The 24229-nt window shown below is 38.6% G+C and overlaps 1 protein-coding gene across 10 annotated transcripts in view; it reads right to left on the reverse strand.

Moving 5' to 3' along the window:
* MBD5 (methyl-CpG binding domain protein 5) overlaps window positions 1-24229 on the reverse strand; it is a 171536-nt gene that overhangs the window by 23251 nt on the left and 124056 nt on the right. For 5 of the 10 annotated variants that reach the window (XM_072875313.1, XM_072875312.1, XM_072875316.1 and 2 more), the window contains 6 exons: window positions 22138-23166; window positions 20252-20463; window positions 17293-18501; window positions 11659-11771; window positions 5749-5824; window positions 1865-3543 (listed from right to left, as the gene is read on the reverse strand). In XM_072875313.1, the coding sequence (XP_072731414.1) occupies window positions 3472-3543; window positions 5749-5824; window positions 11659-11771; window positions 17293-18501; window positions 20252-20463; window positions 22138-23166 (2711 nt within the window). In that variant the 3' untranslated portion in view covers window positions 1865-3471. The other 5 variants (XR_012044482.1, XR_012044481.1, XM_072875319.1 and 2 more) reach the window with 5 other exon arrangements.

Genomic DNA, 24229 nt, shown 5'->3' on the forward strand with positions numbered 1-24229 from the left:
AGGTAGCAGTCCTAAGGTAATTCAGTCCACCACGAGCCCTCTAATACCTCTATACCATCAAACTCAGGGACTCCAAAAGGATATCACATTACTTATAAACCTTCTGCAAAGCTGATTTAGGAAATACCTTTAAATTTTAAGTTCTTTTTAACCCCTAAAACCTTAGACTGTGAGGATAACAGACCTGGGACATCAGAGGTGGGGCGGGGGGGGGGGGGGGAGTTGATTTTTTTTTTTTTTTTTTAAACTATGTGGATATTATTTTTGCAGCTGATACCAGCCAAACGTTTTCTGTCAGAAGTGAAAATATGAAGAAAATCCATTGACATAAATGAAAATATTTTTTTTTTTTATGGTGTTCACAAAATGCACCATAATAGAAAGAGGAATATTTCCTTTAATTTGAATGTCATCTGAATGACTCAACCACATTGTCACCCACTTAGCAAAAGGAAGCATAATAAATAAATAAATAAATAGACAGGAATATGTAACACTTTACATCCTCAAAGAATCACGTAGTTCCCTAATCTACCGAGATACTGATTTGACGTCGTGGGCTCGCTTACTCAGCCAGTTCAGTTTCGTGTGATTGTGCCATATTAATGACAAATAAAGCGTTGTTCCACTTTCCACAATGGAGTATTTTTTTTTTTTTCACCTTTTAAATATAGGAATTCTCTCTTAAATTAGAAAGTAGGCAAAAAGTATTTTTTAAATTTTCATTTTTAAGTCTTCTATTAGAAAAAATATAGATTTATTAAACAAAAAATAATAAGGTAGAAAGAAGGGTTGGGCCTCCATCAAAAAAGTATATTATGCTTTAATGCAAAGAGAAAGAAATGGCTCTATGGGCAAAATTCAAGTATGAGTGACCAGTTTTTTAATCGTAAAGTAGGTGCAACATTTTTTAAAATGTTACAACACTGCATGACCTGTAATGCTCACAATATTTACATTAACTGCTTACATGAAACCATAAAAACTCTAAAAGAGAAAAAAATTGGTATGGACTGAAACAAACTACTCCTAGCACCCACATCAATGCCATTATTAACCAATGAAATCAAGTGCACAAAAATACTTTACATGGTCTACTGATGTAAAGTATACATTGGTGAGAAAGTACAAACCTAATTAGTTAAAATGCCAAAAGAAGGGTCGGTCAATACAAACTCGGTTCTAGGACAGAAAGCAAAGGGAGAAAGAAACTAAATCGAGACAGGCGCTCGCACACGCACACATACACACGCACGCACGTAGCGATGAATTAAAACCCACGCGGGCGTGGACAGACGGCAGGAAAGCGGGCTGGCGTGGAAAACGGACAACATCGACTCTTTAAGCGGACACATCAACTCGGAACAGAAAGATGTGAGCTAAAGTACACCCCCCCAAAAAAATTTTTTTTTTTTTTTTTTAAATTAATAAAATCAATCACTTCACATGAGCTTGCATGGAGGACGGTGGCGTTACAGAAAAGACAAATGAACCTACCCTGCGGAAGGAAGGGTCCTGCCTCCGGGCCCCTGTAGCCAGTGTAGCTATTGCGATCCCTCGGGCTGGGGGGAAGGAGGAGTGAGAGCCGTTTTGCCAGACATGAGAAAGCCCAGGGGCGAGCCCAGAGGTAGTGCTGCGTGCTCTGGCACGCGAGAGCCGAGGCTGGGAAAGCCGCCGGGTCCCGTCGTCCTCGGGGACGGCTGGTCTCGGTCAGGTCCTTCAGAGAGAGGAGTTTGGGACTTGGGCAAGGCGGATGGGAAGAGGAGCAATGACTTGTGATCCTGGCGCCGAGTGCCGGGTATCTGGAGAGCGGCGATACCGCCAGCTTCCCAGGATGCTGATCACTGCCAGTCCTTAGCTAGAGAGTGAGATTTGGGAATTCGGGGGGGAAAAAAGGAAATCTGAGGTAAGTGGTGGTCCCGGACAACGAGGCGGGGGTTACGGACTCCACCCCGGGACCGGGAATGGTGAACTGAGAGTTACTTCGGGAAGCCTTGAAGACAGAGGATGTCATTGCTTCCATCACCATCACCACCATCCGTGTTAAAAAGAAAAATGAAATAAAATGGAAATAATGTTGTGCTACACTTCCGTTCGTTAATTTTATAATGGCTCATAGCTTTAGACTTTTAAATCTGTAGTGTATTAATTTTTTTTCTACATATGTTTCACATTTCTCACTTAATATAACATAAATAATTTGGTTAATAGATTTAACCTGCACATTTCAGCCACATTAATATATATAAGAATCTGTTAATGGTATAAATAATTCTTTTTAAATAAAATAAATCTGATATGTTACATAATACTGATAAAAATTACTGTTGCTAATAGTTTTGTAAGCCACCCTTCATTTTTTGTTTTAATACTGCGAGATGGATACTGGAATTACTTTTGCGAATGCTGCGGAGCATGCCCTTTCATTCTACTGCAAAACCAAACCGTAATCAATACTGATCACATTATTAAAGCAGGGCCTCTGCCCCCTTAAAAGTAAACACGATGGTTAATGACGTTAGATAATTTAAGCTAATAAATCTAGGGGTTTTGAGGGGTCAACGTTACGGGGGATATAAACTGTTTAGTTTATCAGGTGGCTATGAAACTTTAACTACAGAAATGGTTGACTAAAATAGTCCATCTACTTTTTTTCTTTTTAATAAAATCTACAGCATTCTACTTTAAAAGTTAAGTAAATAAAAACGCAACCGATAGTTGCAGCCTTTGAATTATTAATTAGAGCTGTGATCCCACATCCCGTTAGGAATCTGCAAGGTTGCACTCTCCTACAGAGACCTGAAATGGAGTACAGTACTTCCAGGCAAGGTTCATTCCAAACAGACAGTATCAATGAACACTCAGTGGCGTGAAGTGTATGTCATAATTAAGGTATTACATAATCATGCCTTCTCTCTGCTGTTAAATACAAAAACAGCATCTTTTACATTATCATATAAAAGCATTTAGGCTGTATTTTTATTTATCACTTTACACTGGTAGTCTCTTGTATGTGTACTCAATAGAAACCAAAGAATTTTGTACACTATTTTTTGTACAATAAAAGATAAAGTGTGCATTAGGTACGCTTGTACATGACAATATTGTACAATATTTACATTTCAGATATCACCATGAAATTCTGTATTATCTATATACACAATGAAAATTTCTCAGAAACATTTGGACTATTTCTTATAATCACAATTTTAGCATTATAGAAAAAAATTTCAGTAATCATCTGACATTGTTACTGCAACCTTTCACGATTTCTGATTGGCTTATCCAGCAACCGCTATCCCTCCTAATCATCAAAAATATTGTACCACTAATCCACGTAGCACCCTGTGATGGTATCTGTCTGTCTTCATATAAATATTGATATAACCACGTCTATATCAATACCTACATATAGACTTATGTGCACGTTCATTTTGAGAAGTACTGGACCAGTAACAAAGACATTCAATGTTATCTAGAGATCTTCCTCCTCTTGGGTTTTGGAGGCTTCACTTGTCTGTCTCCCTGTGGGATTTGGTGGACCTAAAAATAAGTATATTTAGAAGTTAGCAAAGAATATTGGTCAAAGTAACCAGCCAGTAATAAACGAGTTACAGCACTGCTTGAGGGGCTGTTACGAAACGGTTCTTATTATTTCATGTCTACGTGGAAGCCCGAATGAAAAGGAACTTCAAGAACTTTAAGGCACTGGGGAGACAAAGGTTGATGCTGGATGCCGCAGTCTGCACAGCGCAAACCTCTCCCACCCTGGAGAAAGGCACCAGCTAGAGGGATTGTGAAACCGCATCATCGGGAACTGAACCCAAAACTGCAATTACATCAAATTCTCGGAGACAAACCTTTATACATCGTCGTGACAAGAGCAATAAAGTAGGAAGTAGGTGCTGAGAAAATACTGCTAACAGGGAAAAATAAGAGAAGTCAAATTCAGGTCTGCGGTAGCATTATTAAGGAACAAGCTATGTTTAGCAAACTCTGTCTTCATCTAATATTAAAAGGAAATACTCCATTTCGAGCTAAATGCTAGATTAATTTGAGGGTGAAACAGTTTTTCATCACTGGCTGCTCAGTAAAAAACGCAACATAACTGGAAGAAAAGACGTGGAGGAAGGCGCTCGCGTCTAGCGTGGAATACCACCACCATCTGTCGGCGGAAGCCAGCTGCTGTTCTGGGGAGAGGAGCTTGCAGCTTCCAAACAGCAGTCGGGCGACGGTAACAAATCCTTCAGCAATGTGCTAAATGATTTCCTTGGGCCCGTCCTGAATTCCTGCAGACCGCTAACATTTCCTACGTATTTATTGGCTCTAACCAGAAGAAATAATTCTTTCAGCTAATTAGCTTGTTTGCACATGCTTTCCATTTAAAATGTGACTGACGGCTGAAGGGTAGTAGCTGAAAAAAATGCAAGTCACTAAAAAAAGAACTGCTGATTCCCTATCATTGTTTCTAGGAATCATAATCTTTATGGAAATAAACCCTGATCACAAATTTTGTGACCGGATAATTAAAATATAAATCAAGACTATGTGATGACACGCAGGCTGGTACATCGGCTTGTCTGCGTTACAAAACAACCCCATCAGCAAATCCAATTACAGCCGTTTCCCCTGAGCCAGTTTATATCACAGTTAAAATGCATATAGCGTACAGGTTTTAGTATTACTGGATTTATAAATGAAAAAAAGGTATCAGCAGAATAGTCCAGTCCAAACATATAAGTGGTGGCGCAACCGACACAGAGATGTGTCTGCCAAACACATATCCCGTATTTATTTGTAACAGACCTACACTCAGATCCTGCTTTCCTTTTCCTTCCAAAGACAAGAGGAAAACGCACGTCGTTTTAAATCAAAACTCAATCTCATGTTGCAAAATTCTCAAGTTTAAACACAAGATTTGATTTTGTTATTGCTTACGGCAGCCATTAAAAGCTACTGAATAACTTATTTAATATTTCTCGGTGGTTCTGAAACCAGCTCTAAGCCTGCAGTTGTGTGTACATTCCCTTTTGGGTACTCCACGAGCGCCCCTGAAGTTTTACTACTTCTAAATATGGACAAGCATCTTCAGTACTGAGCATCGAGTATCAGGAAAAAGACTGTTTTATGTATTCAAATGTTTTATAATTAATCATGTGAATAACTACCAATGATATGAGGGGTTAGACGTGCTGTGATATACTTTTTTGCATTTCTAAGTGCGCTTCAGTGAAATTACAGACATGTTCTAAACATGGAGATGAGTACGTTATATAAACCAAGTTTTATATCGTTTCACATAAGGAAAGCTTTACTCAAAGAGTTTTACATTCAAAAGAATGATGCTTTAAAATGTGGTTTCAATATCTTGCTACTCAAACCGAAAAACAAATGAGCCTGATTTTGTGTCACTAGTCAGAGAAAACCCATGGAATATGAGCAGGACTGGAACTGATCCAAATATTATCAGGCTGCATGAGTAAAAGTATGTCCAGGAATCTATCTTTGTAAAAAAGAATATAATTGGCAATGTAACTCAAATTCTACATCTTTTCCCATTTTTCGGAATGATTACACATTTGCAAACGGTTTTTTAACACAGGAGAAATACTGAAAATTCCACATTATTTAAGAAAATAGGAACAAAATTTATGTTAGAAAGCAACCCAAACCAACACTCCCAGTCTTCAATTGACACGCATGCAGAAACACAGAAAAAGATTATTGCTAATGTGAAAAGGGACTTACATTCCCAGACATTTTGTCTAGTTCACTCATGGCCTCATGTATAGCAGCTTCTAAATGGTTATTTAGCTTTCCACTTCTAGGAAGAAAAAATTAATGTCATCAGTAATTCTTAGTGGCAGAAAAAAACTTAAAAAAATTTCAATAATAAACACATTAACTCATTGGATATATTCTACTAACTGTGGAGCCTCCCAGGTTGTTATAGCACAAATAGCAAGATCAGACCTGTATACAATATTATGCAAATTAAAGGCTTGTGTTATAATTACAGAAGAAAAATTAAAGCCAGAACTTCAGCGAGTTGTACAGTCAGTCACAATATCCACAAGACAGATTGCACCCATGAGTAACGAGCAAGAGCGCTTCACGGTAACATAGCATTTTGGGCAACACAGCATTTTGTGCCATCTTTTTTTTTTTTAAATCGTTAGCAACAAGGGCCAGACTCTCACGGGTTTTGATCAGGAGCGGAAGAGGAGAACTCCAGCTACTCTGGACTTTCTTAAAGACTTCAAGTGTTACTAAACCTCGAGCCCCAGCTCGCCTCTGCCTGCTTCCCGCTCCGTGTTACATGCTGCGTCTACTTTGTAAATGCAGTTACGTTTTAGCAATACTTTTGTGAAGGACTAAATATGTACACTGCCATCTTCTTGAAAAATCAGTGTGTGAGCCGCAAAGTCTTCCTCTTACCCAAAGCACAAAGCTCAAAGTTAAATATCCCTTCTAACTTTAAATAGTCAGAGGAAAATAAGTTGTATTCGTCCTCTGAAATGTTGCTAGTGCTAGTTCCCTGGAATGACAGCACACCAAGGGCTGTGGTAAAGGTAGGGTGAAGACTTTCTTCTTCCAAATCAAAAGTTACCCAAGTCATTGGGCAGCTCCATACACATCTGATTTTACAGTGACATTTTTGATTTAAGTCTATTTCTTTTTTAAAGAAGCTTCCCACTTGAACACCATGCTCTGTGTGGCAGGTTGTACTTCTGTGGCTCCGTGTTCACACCTTGGAGTTTCAAGCTAGCAAACAGCACTCGAGCACAAGTTACTATCGTTTGTCGACAGCTTGTTGAGGATCTGTGCTTAAAAGCAGGCGCATATATACATATATATATTTAGATAGGCTGGTTCATTCATGACTTTAACTGAACAGGTACATTTAGAAGAGTAATGAACATGAAGACAAATGGCTGAATATGAGATGAGCGAGAGATCATCCTGGAGATGAGAGCGAGCGTTATGAGCATCCGTCACAATATCCTCAGGAATAAGAGTACGAAAGTGCTGTTATCCCCGCTTTGGAGATGCAGGAATGAGGGGAGGAGGAAGAGAGCCGTCTGCACCATGAAGGAAGATTATGGCAGAGACAGGTAAGAGAACAGCTCGTCCCAAGCTGGTGGTTGGGTCGCTAGGACTGTCCTGCACAGGAAACGCTTTCTAAAAAACCCTTCCCTTTTAATAAAGAAAGATCGGCATGTCAGCTGGGACGTTCTTCCCTGGGACTTAAAGATTTATAGCAACTAAAAGCATTGGCAAGATGGACAAGGAAGTAGCACAGACGAACTACCCACCCGGTGTTGCTCTAGAGTAATTCCATCCCCCTAGTTCAGCAAAATCATCTTCATAACCATCAGTACAGCTGGGAGATCGAAGATAGGAGATCAGAGGGTCTGTTTTCATTATTCAAATACGATATGAATGTTTCAAATACAAAACGAATGTTTCGTTATTCAACTACGATATTCCCTAACAGCATTTTGCATTGGACATCTGAGCTATACCAGGGCATGAATTGCACAAAAAATTAAAAAAGCTAGAAGCCTGACTGCACAAAAGTGAAGTATAATAGGACTTCATCCACATATGAAGTTGCACAAGTTTCGCTAAGGCTTTGAATGAATTAATTGAAACAGTGGTAAAGGAGTTTTGTGCAACTTTAAAATTACGTATCCTGTTGTAGTTTAAATCAACCGGAGAAATTATAAACTGAAATAAAGATTCTCATACAAAGCCTGACATGTCCACCCGGGTTTCTGAACTGCTTGAGCTAGACTGCTTGCAAAACCGAGTTTAAGCTATGCAACTTGGGCAAGTGAAGGCACCCTTAGATACCATAAGTGACGAACCGAATACTGTTCAGTGGCAGCATAGCTTCCTAGAAAGGTAACATGACTCTATTTGTAATGCAGATATATTCATAACTGATAACATTGCTGACTTGCATGCCATTTAGAAGCAGATTTCAGATGTCAGGTTACCTATATGTGATGTAACGGTATTTAATCAACATTATGCTCTATCAGCAACCCACCCCTATCACAATATCTATGAAATTATCGCTATTAGTCAAAACAGCCATTTGAAAGTATTTAAAATACAAATGATCGTTTGAATTGTAGTCTTAAGTCACTGTTGTTCTGTTCATTTTCCTGTGAAGATGATGATCTGCTCCAAACAGATCAAAGTTTCTGAAGTGCCCAGCACTGAAATATCCATTTACTGCAGACAAAACACTGCAGCTAAAAACTTGAGAATGTGACATCAGATAAATACTGTCCGATAGAGACATCGGGTCTGTAGTGATGCAAACCAACCTGTCACTATCACAATTTTTTGTCAAATTACATTTAAAAGATTCTAGCAACAGTTTCTTCCTCTCATTAAAAAGCAGCACATCATCTCTTAGAAAACCTCTCATGGCCAACAGCTTTGGAGAAGGATTTAAATTGCTTCCCTCGGGAAGGGAGGATAACCTTTTTGTCAGAAGTGTTCTTTTAATCCTCCACCCTACTAGGGCCCATTAAAATTTTACCAAATTGTATCATCAAAGTGAAGTCTGAGCATGTGTTGAGTTGAAGTCCCCTCCCATAGCGGACACACTCCAGACTTCACTTGCAACTGCTGCTCTGGGCAGCTCTTGCAGCGATAACAGGGGCTGTCTGAGCACATCCACCTTGCTTGTCTCGAACAGTATGGGGCAAGCCGCTACTAGACGCACGCCTAGAGAAGACAGAGAGACTTAGACTTTATCAGGATGGAGACTGACTAGAGCTGGAAGTTGGAAAGGTGGTGGAAGAGATGCATTATTTCTTCCCTTACTGGAGTCCTGTCCAACTGTGAACATGGCCACATGTCCAATAGGAGGGATGTCAGAGACTTAACTGTTCAACGCTAAGAAGCCATGTTCAAACGTCATTTTGAAATAACTTAGTCTGGATGGTAGAGATGGTAATGGCAGGGATGGTAAATGGCACATTCCTGACAAAAGAGAAGCCTGGTGTGGGAAGTAACGCATGGAGGAACAGGAAACCACAGGAGGAGGAGACACTGGGATTGGGTATGACCCATGGAAGATGCTTTGCGTGCAGTGGGACAGGAGAACACTAGTGGACAGAGGAATAGAGATAACTATGAAGCTTGTAGAGAGCAAAGATTGGCTCAGATGAGGCTTTGATCAGGGAAGACTGGGCCTCCAGCAGGTAATTTTCTAGAGGTCGTAGCCAGATAGGTGAGGAAGCTGCTACGTCATGACCTGCTGGAAGCAAGAAGAGACCTGGCTTGGAAAAGAACAGGACGGCTGAGACGAGATGGAACTGAGAAAGGCTGTGATGGCTCAGCGGTTTGTACCCGAGTGCACTTTCCTATGAGGCCCAGAATAAATACGACGGTTTAGGAGTCACACCAAGCCTCCGAGACATCCCCAAGCAAAACACCGTACCATTTTCTAGTAAAGTGCTACACAAAATGCTTTAGATCATACTATTAGCTGAAGTTACAGAGCTCTGTGCAGTACAGCTAAAGCATTTGACTATGCTGATCGAATGTGCTACAATGACATTTTTTTCTGGTGTCTTGTTTAGAAACCGAAGAAACTGAATACACAAAATATCCCCATTTTAAAAACTAATACTTAAGGTTAGATTAAGATTTACAATTCACAACTACTGCATTTAACGTGCAACTTGAATTGCATCCTATTACATCCCTATTGTAATACAGTTTTTAGCTTTGCAGACATTTTTCATCTTTAATTTAGTTTCAATAATTTTATATTTTATATATATTATCAATACATTTTATTGGAGATTGAGTGAAGACTGTGCAGTGAAGGAAAAAAACTCAAAAATACACTCGGGCTGAGACAAGAACTGTAAGAACACAAAGAGTAATTTATGGAGTGAAGGTATCTGAACGTCATTTTGAGGACCTGGATGCCAACCCTGCTCTGCTAAACACCTATGTGATGCTAGTCCATGCTCTCTCAACATAAATTTATCCTGGGTTTCTTTATCTATGTTGTTTTTACAACAGAAGTGTTCAACTTGATGCCAGTACATGATATGTGTAAGTGCTGAGTACTTATACAGGCAGGAAACAGAAATCGTATACTACATGTAGCAATTGTATCTAACGCTAAATGTTTTAAAAAATCTGGACCTGCGTGTAACAAGACACTACAGAGACGCATACCAGAAAGAAGACCGTAAGGAGATTAATAACTTTTTCAGATATATTTACAACAGTACACAGGAAAAAGAGGAAGGGCCCATGAAGAAATACCAAAAGATTTGAACTATGAAATAAGAACAAGTAGAAATATGGAGAAAAAACCTGTAAGGGCTGTAAAGCAACGCTACAAAAGGGGCAACCATGTGCCCCCGGCTGGCTGGGACATTTGATGCCTCCTGTTTCCTTACGGGCAAGCAATGGGGCAGAACCAGACATGGCACAAAAAAAGGCCATTGGATTCAGTGGAACTGCAGACAATTCTTGCAGTCTGCTAAACATACAAATGCAAATCAGAAGATGGGAGTTTTTCTTAAATTGGACTGTTTATCTCAACTTTAACACCTCTTTAAATTTGCTCCCGGTGTCACCTTACTTGAGTCATTTCGCTTCAGGGACACGAGCAAATAACTGGGGAGTTGCCAAAAGCCCTTCTATGTTCTCACCACACACCCTTAAACTCCAGCAAGATATTTTGAGGATGATCTTGGAAAAAACAACCACCAGCATTGTCTCATTGGCATAAAAAATATTTATCTTAAGCGCCGCGTGACATATAAATAGAAGAAAAGCTTACACCTTAAAAGGAGTTGAAGACAAATAATTATTTAATTCCTTTAAGCCTGTGTTTATTGTGCTAAAGACAAGTACTGCAAGCTGACTTTAAATTCTGACACAGATTCAAAGTAATATATTTTCACTGCACCGGTAAATAAGCAACAGCATCCTAGAACAAATCCAATCATAGTACAATTTCTACTTTTCTATCCTTTTATAGCTGTCCGGTGTTTTTTTCTCCTAAAGTTAACCATTGTCCTCTTTTTGTCTATGCTGATGCTTCATGTCCTAATGCTGTTTCACGGTCTTTCTATCCTCGTATATTTGTAAGTAAAAGCTAAAAGGCAAGATAAAACCAAACAGTTCATACACATCTGACACAAAGCTCTGCACTGAGCCCCCTGTCTGGTTAAATACAGCCAGACTTCACAAATTCTGAAACGCTTCTCAGCAATGGGAAAGAAACTGAATTTATCTGAATAAACCTGTGCTCTGCCTGCAGCAGCAGCTGCCAGAGGGAGAGGGAAGAGATAAGAAGGGCAGATCTTGTTAAAAAGCGTATTTGGTCAGAATAGTTTTGATGTAATAACTTTTTTTGCTGTAAATTAGAAATCCCACACATGAAAGCTCAAACAAGGAGGCTGACATTTTACAAAGGCTACTGTAAATACCAGAAGATGCAATAAAAATGCAGATATCAAAGATCTCGAATGATTATCATATCCAACACAAGGAATTCGGAAAATTAACTCTTCAGTTTGGCCGATCTGCTAAGCTCCCCAAATGAGAGTCTTAGGAAGGAAAAGAAATTATTCCATTTCACTAGTAAATAAATGGGCCTTTACTTACTTTCTGTTCCTTTTTCTGGCTCGGTTGTAAGCTTCTAGACCTTCTGTTAGTGTCTTCAACTTCTCTGGCTCCACCTGAGTGAAGGTATGAACACCAAACCACATTACCCAGACCTGCAATTATCAAACACTGCTTTTACTTTACTGCTAGACATGCATTATTATGGAGCCTAATTTTCACTGCATCCATAACACACTAACCTTCCCAGCAAAGAATAAATGAATGTCTGGCTATATACACCCCCTCATACATATATGGATATATTATAATTTCTCTAGATGTCCACACCACTAGCAATAGAAATACAAAAACCAAACCCACGACACTTAAGAAAACCAAACTAAGAAGGAAAATAATATTTTTAAAACATCGTTTGCCTTTATATCATTAATACGAACACTGTTGTTAAAGTCTCATATTCTGTACGCACATTTTACAAATGTATTTTACACCTCTGAGACCACCTGGAATGCATTAAAATACCAAGTTGCCTAGTACAGGAGACAATTTTTACAGATGCCATCAACACAAAAGCGTTTCACGTCACCTCGAATTTCCGGATAAAGCATTTAAGGCCCCAGTTCAACAATGCCGCTAACGGCACGGCCAAGTTCATTCCTATTTCAGAAGGGCCACAGTACGTGCTTAAGTTAAAAGGCTTAAGGCCTTAAAAGGGGGGCGGGCAGGGTGACAAGCTTTATTTATGCATTATGAATCCGTGAGTCTGCACTAGCGCTCGCTTTAGCCAGCTAATTTGTTGGTCCTGAGAAAGGTCTTTTAAAATTTTTTTACTGAAGCACATCCTTTAGCGATCTGCTGAGCCAGGAATGAATTTGAGCACGTGCTCAACAGGGTTGCTGAGCTGGTATTTAAAGTACTTTAACTGGAGATTTAAGTTCTCTTGAACTCAACCGGAATTATAATCTTTTTAAGCAATCTCTATATAAACCCCTGTATATAATCACTGGCACCACTGGATAGGTACCAGTTAGTACCAGTATAAACAACACAAACGTCAAAGAAAATTAATTATATCATCTGTATGATTTTATCATTTGCATTCTCAAAATATTAGTCCACTTAAGTCTGCACATTATTTTGATTTGGCTCAAAAATTTCTGCTTGTAAAACCAAAAAAAGGTATTTAAACACATCAACTTAAAGAAAACGAACGGATAAATTCCTTTTTCTTTATCAGTAGTGCTACATTTTGCTTGACTTATTTTTTAATTTTTGCATAACTTAACAAGAACCTTATATAGCATTTATTTCATTAAAAAGTACAGCTTGTATTCTGACACGAGGAAAATTAATTCTATAAATACAAATTTATTAAGCATGCCTATATACAGTCCAAAAAATAAATTTAAATGCAAATTCCCTCTAAACCCAGCCTTTCAATTACTAAATTATTTATTTTCACAACGAAACTGAATTTTAGACGTGACAATGTGAAGTTAACGAGTGAGCAAGTTGTCAAAATCTCTAGAAATAAGGCCCAATATAATACATGTTTAGACCAAATTTCACATGCCTTGAACTTACGCATCTGCCAGTGAAATTGGGGAACGCTGCCGTTCCAGGAGCTTACGAGACAAGAGTCATTATTGGTGAAATCTGCACACGGGGAGGCAGGATTTCTATTTTCACGAAACAGATGCAATTATGCCACAGATTGTAGCACTTTTCCCTTAAAACTGTGCTTACTTTTAATGTAAGACTGCAAATACTTCAAATAATTCCTCTCCTAATCAGACTTTGGAAAAATACAAATGCATACATAAGAAATACTCTCTATTTAAAACCTGCAGGGCTTTTCTGAGGATAAACATGAGAAGAAAAGGCACGCAACACTCAAGAATGAGCAAACCGGCTTCAGAAGCTTACACACCTCCTACATTAAAATGGTATTATCGGAGGCAATGCTACTCTGTCCGCAATACACTATAGCTCAAGCCTTCATTTTATAGAATGTTTGAAAAACAGCTAAAGAAGAAACTTGTATTTTTCAAACTGAACAGAATTAAAGGGCAATAACATAATCATCTTGATCCTTTACCTTGGACACTTTACTACGTGGCAGAGTTGTCATGAATGCTAAATTGTACTTTATCCATATCCATGATATATATGCGTATATAAGGAACAAACTCTGCAAAGGGTTGTATATGTCTGCCATTAGATATAGAAGAAAGTTCCATGGTAAATACTTTTATGAAGAGCTAATATCACGTTTGGGTCACAAGGGACTTAAGTAACAAAAAGAAATCAATATCTTCATTATTGGAATTTTGTGGTGGTAGAACAGTAAAAAACCTGCTAGCACTTTTTGGAAGAAGTAGTATCAAATTGCTAACATAACACGGTATTGGAAGCAACTATAACAGATATATTTGAATTAATAATATCACATGCCTTCATTTACAATAAGCCATTGCAACACTAAATAATGCAAACAAATGGGATTTTCAGGACACTGATAAATCACACCTACTGTTACCTGTAGAACTATAAAAACTCAGTTTAAAAAACCTAGATTAACTGATGGCAAGTCCTACTGAGAACAATACTCGCCCCGTAAGAATCACCGTGAAATGCACTAACAACAGGCAACTACTGCTCACACGACCCCTTTGACTTTCACGTTGTTGCTCTCAAAGCCTTGTTCCTGCGTAGGTGATTCGATTTCGATAATAATCAAATTGATTACTTAATGAAATACACATAATCTGTTTTAGGATGCATGTAGCTTCAGGCTGGCTTCTTTCCTTTTCAGAAATTTCTGCTGCTACTGCTGCACTTCCCTTGGGTTCCTCTTTAATTTTCCAATAGCCAAAAAGCAAGTGTTCGTTAGGAGACAAAGGCGCAATATTCCTCCCTTCTCCTGTTAGGGAAACACCATCCTAGCTGCTCTTCAAACAGAAGCATTATTACATCTAATACCCAAAGTCTTTTAAATGGAAACAAAAAATCAAATTATGTATGATATAAAGAACAGAGAATATACAAAGTGCCATGAAATCCCAACAGCATAGCAAAACTAATGTTACAATATAGGAGGTTAACATTTGATTATACAAATACTTTAAAAGATGTTTTAAGAAAGCTCTGCAGAAAATACAATTTTCAGAACTGCTGCTAGTGACTCCCACCATGAATTGTAACCTTTCAGGATTTTTTGAAGCACAGAATTTCTGAAGACCATTTGATTTTCAAGGCCATTTCTTTCTGGTTTTCAAGGTTATTTTTTTTGGTTTGGTGTGGTTTATTTGGTTTTGTTTGGTTGGTTTTTATTTTAGTTTTTTCAGACTAGGCTGCCCCAACATCTGAAGAATGTAGCTGTACAACATGTGATAGGAGTGTTTGAACATGTGTACAGATTGCCCCTGTGCATGGGAGTTCCTATTTTCAACTAGAAACAGAACTATTATACAGCACATGCACGTTTGCACCTCTTCCATAGTCCCCTGTATCCCACCTTTCAACCCCAACTCCTGACCTTTGGAATGGTCATTCACTCTGTACTCCTTGTTGGAGAAAATCAGACATACTTTTTTTTTAAAATTTAAAATTATTATTATTATTATTAAATGAAAGGCCTTCTGATGCGAGAGGTGATCCATTACGTGGGACTTCCTGATGACGAACTTGAAGCAGTCTCTCTCGCTGCCTCCACAAGTACCTTGACAGTACTGCATGAGCAGCAATGTATGCATTTCCACAGTTTGCTTCCCTGTTGTTTGTGCTTCAGTATACAATAAAATCTATGCCACTGAATATAACACTACACAATGCTCACATAATGTACATAAGAGACACAAAATTAAAGGCGGCGGGTTTGCACAAAAGCAACTATACATTCTGGTATCCACAAACTGGGGAGTAAACTTAAAGAATTGCTAAGGAATGCAAATGAAAAAAAATTTCACCTCTTTACAAAAGGTATGAAAAATAAGCTCTTCAAATATATCACAACAGTCATATAGATATGGATACACAATTTTGTGAAGTTAATACATAAATGCATACTTGGAACATACGTGCAGTGTAATTACTGTATTTGTAATTCATATGGGACAGTGATATTGTACACCTCCTAATTTTTCCAGTTTTATTTAATCTTTTATAGTTTGTGGTCTATCTCATTTCCCTATACTTTATAAACTGACTTGTAACGTGGGGATCTAACCTTCATAAGGAATGAGCTCTTAAGCATTCACATATTGTTACTAAAGCATGTTGATTTCTCTATAAAGTAAATACTTTTGTTCAGCGTACTTAAGACGGGAGCTCTTTGAAACCTTTGTGGCTAAGGAGATAACAGAGAAGCCACCTGTAAAGCGAGACTAAAGGTCTCTTGACCTAGGGTTGAAACCATTCTGGCCAAACATCACCCCAGTTATGTATAGCACCACTTCATCACAGACCTGTTGGACTGTCTGGGGAAGTTACATTTGCACGGCAACCTGGGATAACTCTACGAGTATGAACCGCGGTAAGACCAGTAGTGGTTACACTATAGACGCACCAGCTCCAGCTCAAGAACTGCCTGAGCTATGCACTGGTGGGAGTCAGAGGCTGTTGGTGAAGAAGCACTCCTCAACATCTTCTGGTACTCCCACTCCTCTGGGTATCTGCTGTTGGCCAAATGTTGGGGGAAGGAATACTTTGGTCCAACCCTTCTTATGTTCTTATGACTGTTGTCGTGCTATGTACTAGGCAGGTATATGGGGAAAAAAGACATAATTTTTAAGTGGTTTGATTTCTTTGTGTCAGAGGTAAAACGTTATTTCATTAGATCTTTCCTTTCTGCGTACATATTTTTATTATTTCATTAGATCTTTCCTTTCTGCGTACATATTTTTAAAATTTGCATTTTCTAAACCGGCACTTAAAAATATTTATATAGGGAAGATGTGAGATATTTTAGAAGAACTACAGAAATACAATGTTATACAAGTAGTGGAGACCAGAATTTGAAATACTTATCATAATAAAATAACCAATAAGTCCTTGATAACTGTATTTTATGTATATTCCCCTACAAGCATATGATTTGTCGACCAAAAAAAAAGAATCTCAGTATGAAAGAGCAAATCGGAATGCTTTCCTCACTATTAAAAGATGGTCGAAACCTCCTTTCAAGGTGAAAATGCACATGCATTTCCTCTTGAAGAGTGTATGTGTCAATCAGTAGGCTTTTACTTATTACAATCTCCTCAGTCTGATTAGATCAGTTTTTCTTTTTGCAGTGTTCAACACTTTTCGATATCTCCATATCCGTTTCTTTGGACACAGCCAGAAGTTCAACTAAATACACAGTGTAAGCGAAACAATTTTTTGTGAACAACATTTTTTGTGTAGCAGGTCTTTTGTACATCAATTAGTTAGTAAAGCATAATCAGGCCAAAATATAATCTGTTTCATGGCATCGGCAGAAGTTTCTCATTAGATAACTATGGGAAAAATTCAGTTTGCAAGCTATAGTTATGAAAAAAAGCAATTTGTACTACTAAAATAAGAGACAAAGAAAAAAATAAAGAATGGACCGAGATAGTTTTGATAAACATTTGTATGGGCATAGGTACATGTGTATATAGATAGATAGATATGTGCATATATATATAAATATACCTTCCCCTCCTCAGCGTTTTGTTGACATGAATTGTGAACTTCTTCTTCTCTTACTAGTTTTCCAGGCCATGAAGTCAGTCCTTTGATTTGGCCCCAGACCAAGTCGCCAACATTAAACGTCCTCGGCCTGTAATGTATCAGCTCATTTGAAGAAGGGGAGTCTGGGTTCCTTAGGTCATCTTCACTACTGATGCTTTTAGCATCTGAAGGGCTAGGCACACACCCATTAATGCTTTTGGCATTAAAATCTCCATTGTAATGGATATAGTCTTTAACTAACGAACTTTCCAAGCTATTTGAGGAACTTGGAGATTGCTCTTCCAGAATCAGGTCTTGTTTAGAAGTGTTCAGCAACTCCCCAAATCCTCTGTTCTGCTGAGGCCTATTTCCATTTATGTGTGCACATCGTTCCACAGTGTTCTCCAGTCTTTCCTTAAAACTCATCATAGTTCTTTTGTAATTGTTATACCTGAAATTCTCCTCCAACATTTTATCACTTTGACAGTTTCGCTGTGATAACAGTATCTGATGCTGCTCGCCTTGTAATAATGGCAGTGTGGAGATGTTATTGGGCCTTTCGTGACAAGGACTACTATGGATATGGGTAGAGTGGTCTAGAAACTCATCACATTTCCATCTATTTATGTCACTGACAGGACTTTGCTCCCCTTCCCACTGTTTTTTGGGTGTGTTACAACTTGTTGATTTGTAATATTCATACCCATCCCCTTCACTTGAATTTTTACCGTGCTCTGAATTCTTCAGTATTCGCGTTCCTCTAGTGTTCCTTATCCTACCTTCGTGATCAGAAACGGCAATGTTTCTTCCATGGATTACTGCACTGACAGCACTAGAAAGATTTAATGGGTCACCAATTGAGGCTGTGAAGGCACTCATGGCACTCAAAGCTGGAATGGGACTCATTTGTGTTGTACTGCTAACGGCAGTGGTGATTACTACTTGCATTCCTTTGCTTGCAGCATCTACAACTGCTTTGTAGATAGCATCCACCGATGTATCACCCTGAGCAGCGACATTGAGGTTATCCTTTGCCTGTTGTCCAAGAGATGGTTCAGTTCTTTGCTGCAAATCACAAGATGTTTCTTGGAAAGGAGGAAGCATAGTGCTGGAGCTCTCAGGAACTGGTGCCATTCCCATTTGAGTAATCATTCTTTTGTTTAGGACAGCAGCATCTTCCTGCATTCTCACCTGGAAAAAGTAGAGAAAAAGATGGAAATTGCTATTTTGCCTAAGGTTCCTTTTCAATAGCCAAACTTTGTTTCATTTTAATAAAAAAATCAGGATGGTGGCCAGGGTGACCAGTTGTTATAGTACACAATTTTAGTTTGGTTATAATATCAGCTACCAAGTTTAACGTTGAACAAGCTAGATAGAAAACAAAAAAGCATAATTTAGAGGAAAACAAAAACACTGGCTCTTAGACTTTGCCTCGTGGATCAAAACAGATGCCTTGCATGAAATGATACAACCTACCATGCACTGCTGAGACTACATTATCATCTCTTTCAGAGTCGTTTCAGGGATTTCCTCTTCTGATTGAAGAACAGCACCCTCCTTTTTTCTCTCAAGTCCTAACCAACTCCACCAAGTTCATATTTCTGTTCTCAACTATTCTTTTTTGTTCCTTCCCAGACCCTAATTCTGCTTCCTTCCTCCCTACCAACTGTTCTTCTGGGATCCTTGTATGCTCCTCATTCAATTTCTGGAATGTAGGCCATCACTGTCCTTTCGGAATTGGCTAACATTCCTATTTTTCCCCTTTTGGCTATGTGCTTCTCTCGTGGGATCTCTTTTTACTTCAGTCCCTTGTAAGCCATGCCTGCATCCCTTTGCATTGCAGCTGTAACGTCAGGCACTGCCACAGTAAACTGTACCCTTCAGATTAAAGTAACTGTGCTTTTTATATTTCTTGTCACATACGCAGGCAGTGAAGACCATGTCAATAATAGTGCTATAACAAAAAACTGTAAAAACCAAGGGTAAAATATTTCCAAAAGCTCCTTTAAATACTTACCATTACTATTTATATAACTGAGAATCTGAAGCAAAAAATACTGAGATGAAGCTACCAAAATTCATGCAAAACCAAAGAGAGGTAACAGGCAGTCAGAGGACTGTGATTTTGCAATAGCAGTGAAACATCTACACTGAGAAAATGACACGTCTTCTTTTTCCTTCTTAAAGGCTAAAAGCACTTTCTGGCACTATCTGCACGCTTCCGTCTTCACGTCTTGAGTTCTGCAGCAACCATGGCAATACTGAATAATAATAAATACGTATTTTAACTCTGGTTTTATTAACTGTTTTGGTTGCTATGCTTCCTGTCAGTATGTTAGTTTGATAGTTCAGCTTGCATTACGAAGACCTGTCTATCTAGGTGGACGGCAGGGAGGTACCATTTTTGCACAGTTTGTCATTGTACATTCATTCTAATGCCCGTTTTCGTCAGTCTGGACAATCCACGCCACAGCTAGCTCTGCCACTCGATTTCAGTGGGAATATAAGAGGACTAGTACACACGGTCACCTATAATCACGTATTCAGTTTCTAATTACTGTAAAGTGGTATCAATATTTGTTTCTCATCACTGAATTGTTAGAGTGGTCTGAAGGGGAATTTATGATCATTTCTGCAGAATGGAAAATAGTTTTGCTAAAAATGTACAGTAATTGTCAGAACATACATAGCATATTTTTTTCAATACATGCAGCATAACTCTTTCCAAAGAAACTATACCCAATTTCTAAGGGAGAAGGTATAAAATTTCAGTAACAAATGTTACTGATTTGCAAAATCCAAGAACTACTGAAAGAGGCAAGCAACTGGATATATCATATTGTCTTAATCACTCGGCAAAAAAATCAACCTATGGAGGATATAATTTTACCTACTGAGAGTTGCACATTTGTTTGAATATTGATTTCATTTTGCTTTCTACCTGGAAATTTTGGAACAGACATGCCATGGGGTTTGGGTTGTTAGCTGGGCCAGGAATTGGGGGCTGGCCTTGAAAGCCCTGCATGTTCTGATACCCCTGGAGAAGGTGCTGTTGCTGCTGATTTGAAGGAAACATCTGATTGTTGTTTAATAGCGACTGGAGATGACTCAGCTGATGGTTATTCAAAGTAGTGTTTATAGATGACATGTCACCTGTAATTCAAACACAGGGAAACATAAGTCAGTATAGTTTTCAACAGTCAGGAGGAATTTCCTTGACTCAAATTTTAACTGACTGCTAAGCAAATGCCTCTGTAAAACAACACTTTTCCCCTTCAATCTTCTATGGAATGGTCCTCAAGGCATGTGTCTCCTACTCTTTATTCCTTTATTTCTTCAGTATTGCTTCTTTTGCATGTCACATCTATCTGGACTCTTTCTAAAGGTTTCTGACATGACTGTCTTTGCCTTTGGAACGGGACACAGCCAAGTATGGCAGAATGAGCTTCTATGATATTCGGTGTCTTGGAATCTTACTCTTAGTTTCCAAAGAGTGACTGCTTCAAAGAGTACTGGGGGGGGGGGGGGAGGAGGGGGAGGGGGGAGAGAGAGAGAGAGAAAGAGAAAATAATTTAAAGAACCCAACAAAACTAGTTTTTCATTAACTATGACAAAATAACGTGAGCTAACTGCAAATGAGCAAAGGCTTTTTGGCTCACAGACATGTCAGCCAACACTCTAAATAATTCTTTTTTTTACATTCTAGAGAAACAACTGTATTAACATTTTGTATTACATGAAAATCTCACTTTACATGAAAATTATAGTTCTAGTAAAATAAATACACTGTTGCATCTGACTTCATGAAATAATAAGGTTTAAAAATGTATCCATTTCCTACGGGCTTTTTTGTTTTTTAATTAAAAGCTCATGTTCTTCTTAAAATTGCCATTTGCAGAATGATTGGTTAGTTGTATTTTACATGGAAAATGTAAAGTAGGGTTGAGTTCACGATAGCCATTTAGTAGCTAAGTACGAGGTATTACGTTAAAATACTTATCAGCTCTTTGCCACTACCTGATTCCTCCTACTAGTCTTATTTATTAGATTATCTAGACCAAACAAGAGAGGAGTACTAACTGTATGTACCAACATATTCTTGGTAAAAACCATCAAAAGACCCAGGAGAAAAAACTTGTATTTAAGGGCTTTTTAATCACTTGGTTTGGGATGTAGGTGTTTGTCAAGTGAGACACCCTGGGTTTCTAAACTACGAGCTAAAGTAAAAAAAAAAACAGAGAAATGAGAAAATATAAATACACGATAAAGGGCTCGAAGGGCAACCTTCCTCTTTGAACTTGTGCAAGGACCTACTTCGAGTGCGTTACGGATTACTTTACGGGGAGTGTGCTTACGGTTTTGGCACTTCTGATTCATTTGGAAAAATGCACTTGGCCATTTTTCATCTACTGCACAGCTACTCGTACTAACCCTGTGATGCCACACGCACTTGAAATGAAACGCTGCATCCCAGAGATGCACCTGTGCTTTTACTACTTGAAAAGTGAAACAAGTCCAATTGCTTACAGAATTTTAAGGTGTATATAGGAGGTCTAGGTGGCATCAGAATTAAGAATGGAATATAAAATAATTTCCAAAACCAGTATTAAATGTTACTGAAGTAAATCAGAATGTATTTCAAGTTTCTTACAATAACAGTTATGTTTTTCTCAGTAGAAGTAAACAAGCTGTAACATACAAAAGCCTTACAAAAAAAAGTATGATAAAGTGGAGTCTTTAAAAATAGAAACTAGAATCCAAAATTCCCCCTCCCCAACCCTCTTCCTTTTTTTTTTCCTTTTATATCTGTGAAGAAATTGAACTTACCAAGCAGACCTGTCCCCAGTAGAGGGTTAAGTAGCTGTGGCACCACAGAGTTATTGTTGAGTTTAGCTGGACCAGATGTATTCCCAGCATTATTAGATATGTTCAGCAATGTTTCTGCCATTGACACCACTGCTGTCCCACCACCCAGGGTTGAGACAGACAGTGCTGCCACTGCTGATGATGTAGTGGTTGTGGTAGTGGTTGCTTGGGAGGAGGTGGCTATGGAAACCTCTGGATGATTAGCGGTGTTGCCCGATGCAGAGTTCAGGACACCTCCCACCAGCTGGGGATTCAAGGCCATTAATGCTGAGGCCCCAGAGACAGCTGGGAGGAGCAGGGGGTTAGAAGTAGTGTCAGTGCCTGAAAAGCTTGGTATGGGGTTGCCCAGGGGGTTGGTTAAAAGGGTCTCCACCCTGTTGCTTTCTGACTGATTGCTTGGCAAATGCTCAGGTGGGGCTGTCATCTGTGTTACTGAGGGTAAAGGGTTATTTTGCTGTTGCAACAAATCTGAGATGGTCAGATTGAAAGATGGTAGGGGAAGCATGGCAGCTGCTTGGGCTTGGTTCTGAAGGAGGGTTGCTAGAAGCTGAAAATGAACAGGTTGTAATACCTGCCCATCCACGTCACTGGAGAGAAAAGCTAAAGCAGCATTTACATTCGGGTTGAGAAAACCTAAAGGGTTGAGGTTGACCTCAGACTTGCCTTCTCCTGCTGAAGGCTGTAGTATATTTAATAGATTCTGGTTTAGGAGATGTTGCTGATTCACTGGCAAAGAGATAGGCAGAGAATTGAGGAGGTTTTGATTCAAAGAATGTGGAAGATTGTTGTTTGAAGAGCTGTTCTGCGGAAAATGAAGCGAGTGTTCGTGGCCAGCAAAAGGAAAATCGCTCCCAATGGGCAGCTGGCTCTGAAGTGGGTTTCCAGCTGCAGTAGTGACTATAACACCATCTTGAAGCACAGATGTTGTCTTTGTGATGGCAGGTTGGCTGGTGCCAGCTATGGCTATTGATGATGATGGTCCTGAACCCCCTACAACGCAAAAGAACAAAACTATTAATAGAATACTGCCTGTTGGGAGACAGTCATCGACGTTATGAAGTAACTAGGTCAATCCAAAACAGTAATGTTTGATACCCATCCACAGGAAAGAAAATGTTTTGAGCATCCAGACTTGAGTACTTTTTATGTACAGATGAATGAATCTGCCATCAGCTACTTCAGACACTAAGTTCTGTGCCACATCTCATAAGAAACAATTTAACTATACATGTGTATTTCCCTTAAATTTCTTGGAGTAGGGATATGGGAGGATTTCATTCATTACATATTTTGATTAGCATAAACCTAAAAGCAACCATAAGTTAATATAGTTAGTCGTGGACCAGCATGAAAGTAACTACTAGGAAGAAGGATCAATGGGAGACATGAATGATGTCGTGTGAAAGAGTACGAGTACATGATCTAAATGTAGATGTGAACCTTATGCTGTTCTATTTCCAGCTCTATTCCATTAATGGGGTAAATAATTAAATATTATTTAAACCATTATTCTGGACTCCTGAAGAAAAAATACAATGATGATTACATGTCATGATGATGCCTGCGATAAAATCTAATGAGGAAAATAGATTATGGTCAAGGTAGGTTAGCAGACAAAAACCCCCAACAATTTATAAAGAAAAAAAAGTAAATTGGGATGGTCTAGTCATATCCATCACTTGACATGAAAAGAAAGACCACCTGGGTAGATTTGCTGGGAGGGGGTTACACGGGAAGAGGGAGAGAATAATAAAGTTTATTTGGCTATCTTTATACCCCTTTACCAAACCTGAAGCGTAAAATAAACTATTCATTATCTTTCACTTAAGGCAGAGTTTTGAATTGACACTGGTCATACACAAAAAACATATGAGAGGAGACCAGGAGAATTAAAGCAAGTGAAATTGCCTGGAACTATGCCTTTCTACTTTATTCATTCTGATTCACTGGAGAACAAACATTAGAAATATGTATTAAAATTATATACTGCATGTATATAAAACTGTACAATTACAAATGTATTTAACTATGGTTTTGATGCAATAAAATAATT

Source organism: Ciconia boyciana, chromosome 10 (genome assembly GCF_034638445.1).
Source record: "Ciconia boyciana chromosome 10, ASM3463844v1, whole genome shotgun sequence".
NCBI lineage: Eukaryota > Metazoa > Chordata > Aves > Ciconiiformes > Ciconiidae > Ciconia > Ciconia boyciana.